Raw genomic sequence first — 13,279 nt, forward strand, 5'->3', positions numbered from 1 at the left:
ATCTTACTTTATATATATATGTTGGCCATGGTTATTTATACCCCAATTTTGTTATTCGTACCCCATGCCAGAATTAAGGAAAATTTTGCCAAGAGATGGTCCAAGTTACCGACTCTTAACGGATAATATCCGTATATCCGGAATTCTGCATGCATCCGTTCAATGAATATCCGCGGATATAACGGATAACTCTAATGCGTAATATAAAAAATATTGTACGGTACAGGCAATAAATAGAGTGATGATTAATGTAAAAACCCAAATAAAGAATGGTCAATCCCGTTATTGAATTTCTAAATCACGTGAGTCCCGTGAACCAAAAAACTTACCAGTTAACAAAATAACGAAACAAACTGTAAAAAGAGAAGATTACGTAATTTGAAATTTACATACAAGATTTGCATATTTATTATTGCAGAATATAAGTGAACAAACTAATGAGAATTTCTGTTATAACTTGATTTATATCAAATGAATCTTCTAAAGTTGATTTTTAGACAAATTATTAGTAGTTGGTGCTTCAAATCAAGCGATTATAAAATTCGAATTAATTATACAAAAAATAATCCACTGTTGATTAATAAGAAACCATGGCTTAAAGTTAAACAAGTCACATGCGTGTCCTACTACATCATAACCCTATACGGTATCGTTGTCATACTTTATATTGTTTCTGTTATATTACAAAAATTATAAGATAAATAAATAAATAATAAAGTGGAAGAAAAAAGAATTGCAAATTTGTTTATAAACAAGAATAATTATTTTATAAAAATATACATTTTTTTTTATTACGCAAAAAAATTCAAAAAAAGTGTATTTATCTATATATTATAAAAGTTTAAAATAGCTAATTTTTATGGTATTATATATTATGATATTACGTGATTTGTTATATAGATCATAATTTAGTTTATTAAAAAAAGAAATTGTTTAATTTTATTAAATCATATATAACTTTTAAATAAAGTGAATTATTCAAATTACAAACTAAGAAACTTTGCAAATATTGCTACTCTAAACCTTAGTGTTTAAATAATTCTAAATAATAACAACAATAAAATTTAATTTAATAGATAGTTAAGATCCATCTTACCTAAAAATTGGTTATTAAAGTTAATAATAATAATAGTAAGCAAGAAGATATTTTAAAAATATACTTACAGTCAGAAACTTTTAATTCATCTTGTTCTTCTGGATGAAAATTGGGATTATATATTTCATCATCATCTAATTTTAGGATTAAAATAAAATTATAAGTATCTTATTTTATTACACATATAATTCTTAAATAATTTTTATAATAACGAAATAAAATTTCTGAGATCTAGAAATAATTACCATTATCATTATTATCCAACTTTACTTTCTTGAGGTTAATAGTTAAATCATCTTGTCCTTCTACTTTTAAGTAATAGAAAATTAATTATTTTACTTACTGCTGATAAATAATTCATAAAATAACTCATTACCGTTAAAATAAATTCTTTTATTAGATTCATCTTTTACTTCTTAAAAAAAAAAATAATAAACTATTAAATTATTTCAATTAAGAAATTTCAAAATTATGCATTAATTATACCTGTAATCATGTCATCTTGTAAATCAAAGTCAAATTGTATACTATGATAATCTATAAAACAAATGTTATAAATACTATACTTTTCCATATATAATTTGTTTTGATAAATATTGATGATTACCTTCTTGTTCTTCTATTAAATAAATATAGATGACCAGTTATTATGATGTTAACTAATCTTGATAAATAAAATTTTTTACCTTTAGTTGCATTTCTTGGTTCAGGCAAATCTTTAAAATAATAAACTCTGCTACTAGAATTTCTAAAAAAGGAGTTAATAGAGTTAGTAGAACTAATACTAAAATTTGTATTTAATTGAAAGTTATCTATGCTTGTAATGTTATTTGTCTGTTGTTCTTCATTTTCATTAATAAGATATGATCTATATAAAGATCTTATTTCATCCCAAAGGTCAAAAATATCAGGTCTTTTTGTTGGGTCAGCATCCCAACATTGTTCCATTAGTTCTTTATATTTTAAAGGAGTTCCCGGTATTATTCTTGGCCTCATTCCATTTATTATTTTTAGTGCAAGATCATAATTATGTTTATAAACAAAAGGTGGTTGTCCGGATGAGATTTCCCACATAAGCATGCCAATACTATATACATCAGACGCAAAAGAATATTTCATTTTTACAATAACTTCGGGAGCTATATAAGGAAGATTTCCGTATATACTATTTAATGGTTTATCAGCTGGTCCACAAAATCCTAAATCACTTATACGAATATTTACATCATTAAACAATATATTTCCAGAATGCAAATCTCTGTGAATTGCTTTTTCTTTATGAATTCTAGATACACCATACAATATATGATAAATAATATGAATTCTTCTTTTCCATGTAAGTTTATTATGATTTTGATGTAAATATTCTCTTAAATTATTATCCAATTCAAACATTACAAGCATATAATTCCCATCTGATGGATCTTTTGTTATACCAAAGCATTCAACAATATAACTATATTTGTTACTTATAGATAAATGAGATTTACTCTATAAAAAAATAACGGATATTATTATATAGTAATTATTTTAGTCACTTTTTCAAATAATTTTAAATTACATACCTCTTCAAACCAACTTTTATTAGCACTTTCAACATTTTCTAACTTTTTGAGTACTACATTATGTCCTCCATATCTTTTTAATTGGTTTTTTTTTGAATCCCATTCTTCATAACTTCCATCAATCCTGTATGCTGTATAAATTTCAGAACATCCACCTTTAGTTAAATATTCAATATTTTGTAATTTATCATATGGAATCCATTCTACTATTCTATTTGGTTTAAGTGTTTCCATTTGACATTGTTTTATTAAATTATCAATATCATTATTTCCAGATGTCCAGTTTGAAAATTTTGATTTTAAATAATTTCGAACACAATGTTCACAGTATAATGTAGCTAAGCATTCATCATGACAATTTTCACAAATTCTTTTTATTCCTTCATTATCAAGAATTTTAAAATAGTCAAAATCTTTATTTAATAATTTTACTGCATATGATTTTTCATCTTTTGTAAGAGATTTGTCAGCAAGAATAGTTTGTTGCCTAAATTCAAATTGTTTGTCTAAGGTATCTTGAGTATTAAAATCTGTTAATGCATATGCTCTATGATACGCAGCAAAAACTATGTCTTCTCGAATAGAAGTCATAATGTGAGATAAACATAAATTTTTTTTATTAAAAATGAAAATTATGGATTAACAAATTCCGGAGCGAGTAATTCTTGCTTTATTGCGCGATCTTTTTAATTAGACGAGTTAATTGTATCATTCATGCGTAATAGAGTTTGTATCCGTTCATCTGGATATCAGATATCCGTTTATAGCTAATTTATCCAGATTTAATCCGTCCATCCGGATATCCGATTTTTGTGTTATCCGTTTATCCGGATATCCAATTATTTTTGCAGGCTAAATCAAGCCAAATTTATAATTCCGACCAGGATTATACCTTGGTAAGATGGTTATTTCCATTTTTATTAGCGATAGCCGTTCCATAAAAATTACTTTTCTAAAAATCGAAATTTTCCTTTTTATGAGGTTGTGTAGCATATATTTCTAAAAAAGGAAATAATTTAGCATAATTCCGGCCGGCATTATAAAATTGGTCCAAGTTACTCTTAGCGGATAATATCCGTATATCCGGAATTCTGCATGCATCCGTTCAATCTTGATATTCGAATATCCGCGGATATAACGGATAACTCTAATGCGTAATATAAAAAATATTGTACGGTACAGGCGATAAATAGTGTGATGATTAATGTAAAAACCCAAATAAAGAATGGTCAATCCCGTTATTGAATTTCTAAATCACGTGAGTCACGTGAACCAACCAAAGAACTTACCAGTTAACAAAATAACGAAACAAACTGTAAAAAGAGAAGATTACGTAATTTGAAATTTACACACAAGATTTGTATATTTATTATTGCAGAATATAAGTGAACAAACTAATGAGAATTTCTGTTATAACTTGATTTATATCAATGAATCTTCTAAAGTTGATTTTTAGACAAATTAGTAGTTGGTGCTTCAAATCAAGCGATATATAACATTCGAATTAATTATACAAAAAATAATCCACTGTTGACTAATAAGAAACCATGGCTTAAAGTTAAACAAGTCACATGCGTGTCCTACTACATCATAACCCTATACAGTATCGTTGTCATACTTTATATTGTTTCTGTTATATTACAAAAATTATAAAATAAATACTGAAAAAAGATTTGCAAATTTATTTATAAACAGAATAATTCTACATGTCACAGAATTAGTACTTAATAAATTCTAATTTTTTTTATAAAAAAGGTACGATCAAAAATTAAATTTTTTTCTGATATAAAATTTTATAAAAATATACATATATTTTTTTTTATTACGCAAAAAAATTCAAAAATTATGAACAATCAAAACTGCGCCATATACCAAATCACGCGTACACTGAATCACGTGCCTAAGCTTTTTTTGACGTGGAAGATAAATTGTAATACCTACGCAACATATGCTGCGTTGTATTCCGTTGTTACTACTACACCATAGCACTTATTTGAGAAATAGTTGTTGGAGTAGATATAATAAAAACATGTTCGTAGCTCTGGAAGTTTAGATAATTCAAAAATGGTACTTTAGAATTTATGCATGAGGTATAACTTAATTATTAATTATTCTGATGTTTTATAATTAAGATAATCTTGCTAATATATATTTAATATAGATTACATAGTACATAATAAAGGGAAAATAAACAATGCTTTTATTATTGGATTTTATAGAATAACTCAGGATTCAGAAACAAAAAATTATATGATAGTTTTAAATTATGCGAGAAATGGAAGTTTACGAAATTATTTAGATAAAGAATATAACAAATTAAATTGGAATAGAAAGATCGATTATATTTATGATATTATAATTGGAACGTATTCATGAAAGGAATTAATTCATTGAGATTTACATATTGGAAATATATTAAAGCTTAAATATGATACTGCTATAACTGATATGGGATTATGTAAACTCGCAAATTATATTGAATCAGAAAATAACATATTGTGTTTACCTTATATAGCTTCTAAAATTTTAAGAGGATAAAATTATACAAAGGCTGCCGATATTTATAGTTTTGGCATAATTATGTATGAAGTAATTTCTGGACTACTCTCATACATTTAAGCCATGATAAAAATTTAGTAATAAGAATATGTCAAGGGCTCAACTCAATTAATTGTATATTTCTTAAGAGATATTTAGATGCAAATCCACTAAATCGACCGATAGCAAGAGAAGTTAAAGATGCTATAAACAAATGGAGATATGAACCAGTAGAATTGCAACCACAAAATTAAAGAAACAGAAATAAACAATTCATTAAATAACATCATTCCATCGACTAGTTTAGGATTATCATACAAAACATATTCGGAAGCAAGTACTGTAGATTGCTCGATTTTAAGAACCTTCTTGAACCAAAAAATTGTTGATTAATGATAATATAATAAGCACGAAATTTTCAGGTATTAATAATAATTTCATAATGAAAACAATTCTTAAAGATACTAATAAAATTTTTAATTAATTAAATGGAAACTTTATAATTTATTATTTCTCAATTAAATACTAATTAAGATGTAATTTACACGATTAATAATTAATATTGATTTTTCTATGATTTAATATTAATTTATTTGTATTTTTTAATGTTCAAATATCAAATTTAATAATACAAAAAACAGGTTGAACAAAAATCATAATTCAAAGGTAATTAACAACTAAACTTTAGTTGACGTTGCCGATATTGTTGTGATATTTATAGTATAATATTCTTGATATATCGTGAATTACGCTAAACAATTTAAATTTTATTGTATTTTTAAATTATTTACTTGATTAACTTGATTATTTAATATTTTTGATATAATGAATATTGTTGATTTCGTTGTATATAATTTCCGACCTGACATAAAAGTTAAAACTAGTTAATATAAATGTAAAAAAATTAACTCTTACAAATAAAACAAGTAACACTTCAACAATGTTGTTATTTGAAATATCTTAACTAATGTGTTAATCCAAAATCTTTTTTATACTTGTGTAATAAAAAACGACTTTGCTAATTATTTCAATTTTAATTAAATAAACGTGCTTGTTTAACCCAATTTAGAGCTATCCAGAATCAATATCACAATTTAATCTAATTTATTAAATTTATAAAACATGTTATAAACGTTATAAACGTTATCTCCTTACCTAAACTTATTCAAATTGACCTTTAACATAAAAATTCTTGTTCATTTTTACGTAAATACAATATAAAAATTTCAATTTCTCTGATAATTTGTTAAGAGAAAAAAATTTTATATTGTTAATATAATATTTACTTATTTGAAAATAAAATAAAATTGAATTGTATGTTTAGATTATCAGCAGATAAATATCATTCGACATTTATAATCTATATAATTAAAATATTTAGATTACCATGTATAAATTAATTTGAATTGTGTAATGTGTAACAAATCGTTCTCTATAAGTTAGAATATTATTTAAAATCACTCTTGATAAAAGAAGGAGTTTGATTAGACAAATTAATTCTTTTTAAATTAAGAATACTATAAAAAAATTAAAAGATAAATTCCAATCAAATTTTGTTGAATTCATTTTCTAATAAAAAAAATATATATATATATATTTATATATGATATAATTCAGAAAAATAATGAGTGATTATCTTAAATGTATGAATTTGTCTTCTAGTATGTTTTGTTATTCTTTTCCTGCAATATGTATAATATGGTTTAAAAGCTATATACGCATTATTTTTAATTATCTTGAATAACCTAATAAAAAATCATCAAATTTTCTAATTAATTAATTTAAAAATCATTAATTTCGACGTCACAAACAAAATTCTATAATAAATTTATAAATTTTGAAATATCATCACTCGCTCCACCTCATAATAATTTCCATTTTGTCATTAATAAAAACATTACATCCTACTGATTCATATATGAATAATAAAATCTAAATTCATTTTTTTTACTCTTTCTCCTTTTTATTTAAAATTTTAACCATGTTCGGTAAAAAAAAATAATCATTTTTTATTTTCTTTTTTTACGAAGTTGATTACTTACATACTAAAAAATTGTCATATTTTAGACAATTACTTACATACGGAATGATTCACCGATGGAATACCGTGTCTATACATGTTATTCAGAAGAAAAGAATAAATGAGTTTATTTTCATCTCACGTATTCATGAACTATTCATGATAATACAACGATTATCATAATCTTGATGAATTTAATAAGTACCGTAATGTAAGTTAGTTAACATTTAGTTATTTGTATGTAAAAGATTTCCATCTTAATATATTCTATAGTTATGATAGTTCTTAAATTCTGCTTGTAACATTAAAAGAAGACTCTTATTTATAAAATAAGACGGCTTATACGCCGTATAAATAAGTGTGTACTCCAATGTTATAAATATGACCATAAACTTAACAGGTACTATCAGGATATCTTATCCCAATACGATATTTCTTAGGATATCTAAAGTTTTCCTGTCTCTTGATCATATGTCAATTACTCAGGATGAATTTCGTAGATTGTCCCAGATAGTCTATTAACCAGTAATTAACCTCCACCCAATTCCCAAATTTCGATCACCTCGGATTGCTCGGAATAATCTAACACGCATACGACCTATCCTGTCTTTTATTCTTAACAGTGATAAGGCCAGTTGTTCTATCATATGTATGCCCATATTTGGTGGGATTACATAACGGTATGTACTGCGTGGGATTAGCTACTGTCTTGCGCCTGTTGTTCCTTCCTCCGGTCGACATAACACCCTCAAAATAAATTTTTTCGGAAGGGGTAATCCAATTCAATTAATCCGATTGAGGCTTTGCATGTTTAGTCTTGTCACTGGAGGTTTAAATTTCTTTTTAGGCCGATTTGAAACTTCTTGCATTTCTTCTTCAGATTCATATGAATCGGAAAAATTCCCACATTTTTCGCTAATTAGCAAGGGAACCATTTCATTTATTATAATAAAAAACAAAGTATATATAAATTTGGATCGGAAAATAATCTTGATTAAACAATCCTTCAACTCTTTTAAGTCTAATTGAAAGAGTTTGTATGCCGTACCAGTTAGCTATATTTGTATATAAAGAATAACTCACAGAGACATACAGCAGAATGAAAAGATTACATCCTTTATTGTTAGAATAAGAAACTTGCAAAATATTTTTGCGATAATTACACGTATATCTCTATAAAATATAAAAATACATTGACTTTTAAAAATTAATAATCTCTATTTATATTCTTAATAGGCTGATATATTTTTGGCATTTCAACATTTTTTCCAATAAAATTATCAATCCTATTATTAACCGAATGAGGAAATGGGATTTCAGGTAGTCTAGATACCGCATCAAGTCTTGCCATTTGCTCAGACGTCAGTCTAATAATAAATAAATAAATAAATAAAATTAATAAACCAAAAAAAAAAGCAAACCACTTTTTTTAATAACATGACACTTACTTGAATTCAAGAGCTTTAATATTTTCTTCAAGTTGAGCAACAGTTGTAGAACCAATTAGAGGAGAAGTAATTCCAGGTTTTTGTTTAATCCAATTCAAAGTAACCTTAAATAAAAAAAACAATATTTTTTTTTATATCAATTAAAAAAAGAATTACTTTATATAAATTATAAATAATTACTTGAGCAGGAGTTCTATTAATCTCCTTTGAAATGGCAATAACTTCATCTAAAATTTCCCAATTTTTTTCATTTTTCGCAGTATCCGCAATTACTCGACCGCGATATCCTGATTTTGGATCAGGAAGTGTTTCTTTCGTATATTTTCCTGAAAGAAACCTATTTTATAAAAATATTATTATATTGCAATGTAATTTGTTAAGGTATAAATGATCAATTACCCCTCTGCGATGGATCCCCATGGTATAATCCCAACCTAAAATATTTTTTCAAAAAAAAAATAAAATAAAAATAAATAAAAATATCGATTAATTTACTTAATATAATACAAATATACAATGTATAAAGGTATAATAGGTATAATAATACATACACCAAGTTCAGCACAAGCGGGTTGTAAATCAAATTCCAACCAACGATTCAACAAATTATAACGCGTTTGAAGTCCAATGAAAGGACTAAACACAGTTGATATATATGTGTGAAATTATATTATAAATTTGTTAATTATTTATAATTTCGTACCTCCATCCGCGTAAATTGGCAATAGTATTACTACAAGCGAGTGCCCAAGATGGAATATTACTTGCTGCAACATACAAAGCCTATTCGTCCAAATTTATTTTTTTTTAATAAATCAATTTAATTATTTTTCAAATAAAATAAAAGGATTTACTTACTTTCCCACTCCGAACGACATCATCCAATGATCTCATCATTTCTTCAATTGGAGTTCTATATTCATGGTAATGAGTATACAAAATATCAACATAACCCATATTCAATCGTTTCAAACTTTCATCTAGATTTTCCACGAGACTTTTTCTATGATTTCCTCCTAAAAAAATATATATATATATATTGATTTTTTTATAATCAGTTAATATAGAAGGTTAATAATTTGTGTATGTATAAATTAGATTACCGGCATTCGGATTGTATCTCATGCCTTCATACATTTCGGTTTTATTTACTATAAACGAATTTTTTTAATTTAAATGTACAGTAAAAAAAAAAAATTTCAAATTAGATTTAGCACGATTCATACATGTATATTTTGTGGCAATCACGACTTCAGATCTTTTATCGGCAACATAACCTCCAAGGAAACGTTCACACTAAATTATTTTAAATGATTTTATTATTAAGATCAACGACTTTTTGAAAAATATTTACTTTTTTATTACTTACTTGACCATTATTGTAAATATTTGCAGTATCTAAAAAAAATAATAATAATAATAATAAATAAATAAACGAAATTAAATTAAAATATCAAAGATTAAGTGAAATAACTACAATAACTACGTAAAAAAGTTACCAAAAAAATTTCCTCCTTTTTCATAATAATGATCGAAAATTTTCTTCGAATTCTCATAATCACTATCTTTATCAAATCCCTGATAAATATAAGTGTACATAATATTTTGAATTCAAATTAATATTTCTTAAATTATTATTTCAATAAATCTTTTTAAGATAGTGATCTTACCAAAGCACCAAGACATAATGGAGAAATTCTTAACCCACTACGACCTAATAAAACATAATCATCAAGAGCTCCAATGGTTTCAGTGGACGAAGAAGTATCCTGAGCCATTTTCTTTTTTTTTTAAAAAAAAAAACCCTCTATTGATATGAGCTTATAAATATAGTTTTTTCAGAGTTTCCCGAGCTAAACTTTAAAAGGTTAAATTTATTGATGTACATTGTACAAGATCCACGGATAAAAAAATATCCGTCTCGATTCGCTATCCGGGTATTTAATAAATCCACCAAAAACATTATTACAATTAATCAATTAATCGTAATTCTTAATTTTAATTTTTTTTTAGAATTTTGAATTTTTAGGATAAAATTAGACTACTACAATCATAGAATTTTTCAATTATGGGAAAACTTACATAAACATTTTAAAGCATGTGATAATTTCAAAACTTTTTCTAATTAAAGAAAAATTCAAGTCCTTAACAAATAAAACGAGTTTTTATTCAAGATTTTAACATAAAAAGATTTAAATATAAATTTAACTCCTTAAAAATTACGTCAATTCGTTAATTTGACGAACAATCATTTTTTTTTTTTATGTATTACCCGATATATTAATCACACAATTGCTTAATATAGGAAAGTTACTATATTACATAAACGTTATTTCCCAATTAAAGTCACAATTTAATGTATTCATAAAAGGAAATTGTGTAAATAAAAAAAAATTTTTTTTCCCAATCTCTTTCTTTTTTTTTAATAATTTTTTTTCTAATATATAATATTATTTGTAAAACTGTTCTTTCTACTCATAATAAAGTTAAATTTAAGAGCGAACTTAACAAACTAATGATTAAATTACTCAACTAATATAATTCACACGAAGTGTATCTAAATCTTCCATTACAACCAACCTATTATAAACGAATTCAATATGACAAAACCACAGTCCTCAATATATATAAAAAAAACTTTAGAAGATTCAACTACATAAGAAATAATATAACTATATTAAATACATAATAATATTAAATAATTTAAAGCAATCATCTACATGCAATAATATAACTATAATACATAATAATATTATACCGACGCAATTTAAAGAACTATCAACGACTACGCGTAATTAAAATTACCGAAAAAGACGTTATTTTACGAAGTTTTCACGAAGACCTTCTTTGCTGGTTAAATAATTTAAAAGCAATCTTTATTGGATAATGGATGGAACGTTCAAACACTTCCAAATTCCAATCATATTTAAACAGTTATATACTCACATGAGTTATGTATGCCTCTTGTTTACGCATTAATAACTAGCAAGTCTAAGGACAGGATTTATTGATTCTATTCATAATATTTTGAAATCACAATTTGTTTTAACAGATTTTGAAAAATCTTCTATTGATACTATTCAGCTTTTACTTTAATATATGAAGCAATTCAAAATAAAAATCTTTTCTTTTAGTTGAAATTACTATATGTAAATCATTCAAAACAAAGGACTATTATATCTATTATCAGTAAATACATACTTCTGATCTTATTACTTAGTATAACATAGATGAAAATTTTAGTTTATTAATTCGACACATTCCTGCTTTTGGATTTTTTCTGCCTGGTGACGTTTCTATTAATTGAAGACTAATATGCCAATAGAAAGAAGCAAATGTAATTATGGAATGGTCTGAAGATTATTATGTTCATGATAGAGTAATGATATACATCAAGAAGTGAAAAGTAATATGATCTCACTAATATTTCCACCTTCACTTTGGTCAGTCACCGATAATATTGAACTCAAAATTCAGTAGAAGGTGTGAGACATTATTAGGTAGTGCATAATCATAATCGATGAGAAGAGTATGGTTGGAAGAAGAATGCTCATGCGGTTACGACAAGCCTTTCCCGAGAATAAGAACGAACCATTCGGTGGCAGATTTATATTTTTTCAGCAACTTCGAACAAAGTGTATTTAAAATTATAAAGGAAATCCAAAAAGAATAAATCAAATAGATCCAACTTGAAATAGCGAAGTTTACTAGAAAAAAGACCATGAGCGTGAATCCCAAATTCAAACGATGTGTAATTGACTTCCTTCGCGAAATTGCACATAATATGTCTTTTTAAATAATCTTAATTCCTTTTTTATATTATGGATTAAAATAGTGGTGGTTAATATTGTATAGAAGTGTCAAGAAAATGGATAAATGCGAAATTGTGTAATTATATTTAGTATCAAGCATAACTTTATATCTGAAAGTTTACGTAAACAGAAAATTTATATCTTTCTTTTATATCTCATTGTAGTTAAAGATTTATTTATATTTTCAATACTGTTGTATTAATATTTATTTAATTTTACATATACAATTGCAATTTAATTATTATATACTTGTTCATTTGTCCAATTGTCTTTATAAAATATTTTACACTTGATTCTGTATTAAAATTGAAATATTCATTTTGTCATTTTGATTGTTGATAAAATGTACTTGTTGATAAATATATTTGTTAATACTATTACAAGACTTTGCAAATAGATCATAGTCAGTTATAAATATGTGACATAATGTTTAATGTTATAAAGTGAGTGGAAAGAAATAATTTGATGCCTATATATTTTTTATAGCATTGCTCACTTCTTTATGTATCTGAAAAACTGATTAAAATTTCCCACAATTCAGGATACTCCGGCCAAAACTAATACGATTTTGTCCTATAATAATGACACATAAAATACAGACTAATAAAAATCTTTTTTGTCAATTTTTTTGTATAGCCATTATTTAGGGTTTTTATTCTTTTATGGATGTTGATTGATTAATCATGACCGCATGACGACTCTTTATTCAAAATGAATTAATACGTACGGTATCAAATAGAAATGTGACTTCGTGATAATTATTCATGAGTCATAATATTACGAAACATAAGTTTTAAATA

General features: G+C 25.2%; 2 protein-coding genes across 2 annotated transcripts; both read right to left on the reverse strand.

Moving 5' to 3' along the window:
- Positions 1-1,064: 1,064 nt before the first annotated feature.
- OCT59_027005 (uncharacterized protein) lies at positions 1,065-2,044 on the reverse strand (the record flags this gene model as incomplete). The annotated part of the gene is made up of 7 exons (XM_066136648.1): positions 1,065-1,096; positions 1,165-1,230; positions 1,342-1,404; positions 1,473-1,511; positions 1,583-1,633; positions 1,704-1,715; positions 1,783-2,044. 7 exons carry the CDS (start codon positions 2,042-2,044, stop codon positions 1,065-1,067), a joined length of 525 nt encoding a protein of 174 aa, XP_065993117.1.
- Positions 2,045-8,310: 6,266 nt separating this feature from the next.
- OCT59_027006 (uncharacterized protein) lies at positions 8,311-10,445 on the reverse strand (the record flags this gene model as incomplete). Its single annotated transcript, XM_025317691.2, has 12 exons — positions 8,311-8,586; positions 8,668-8,771; positions 8,848-9,004; positions 9,067-9,101; positions 9,219-9,303; positions 9,371-9,450; positions 9,526-9,683; positions 9,771-9,818; positions 9,894-9,963; positions 10,037-10,065; positions 10,167-10,245; positions 10,338-10,445. The coding sequence occupies 12 exons, from the start codon at positions 10,443-10,445 to the stop codon at positions 8,427-8,429; spliced, it is 1,113 nt and encodes a 370-aa protein (XP_025177782.1). The 3' UTR covers positions 8,311-8,426.
- Positions 10,446-13,279: the final 2,834 nt, after the last annotated feature.

This window comes from Rhizophagus irregularis, chromosome 7 (genome assembly GCF_026210795.1).
Source record: "Rhizophagus irregularis chromosome 7, complete sequence".
NCBI classification, from domain to species: Eukaryota; Fungi; Glomeromycota; class Glomeromycetes; order Glomerales; family Glomeraceae; genus Rhizophagus; species Rhizophagus irregularis.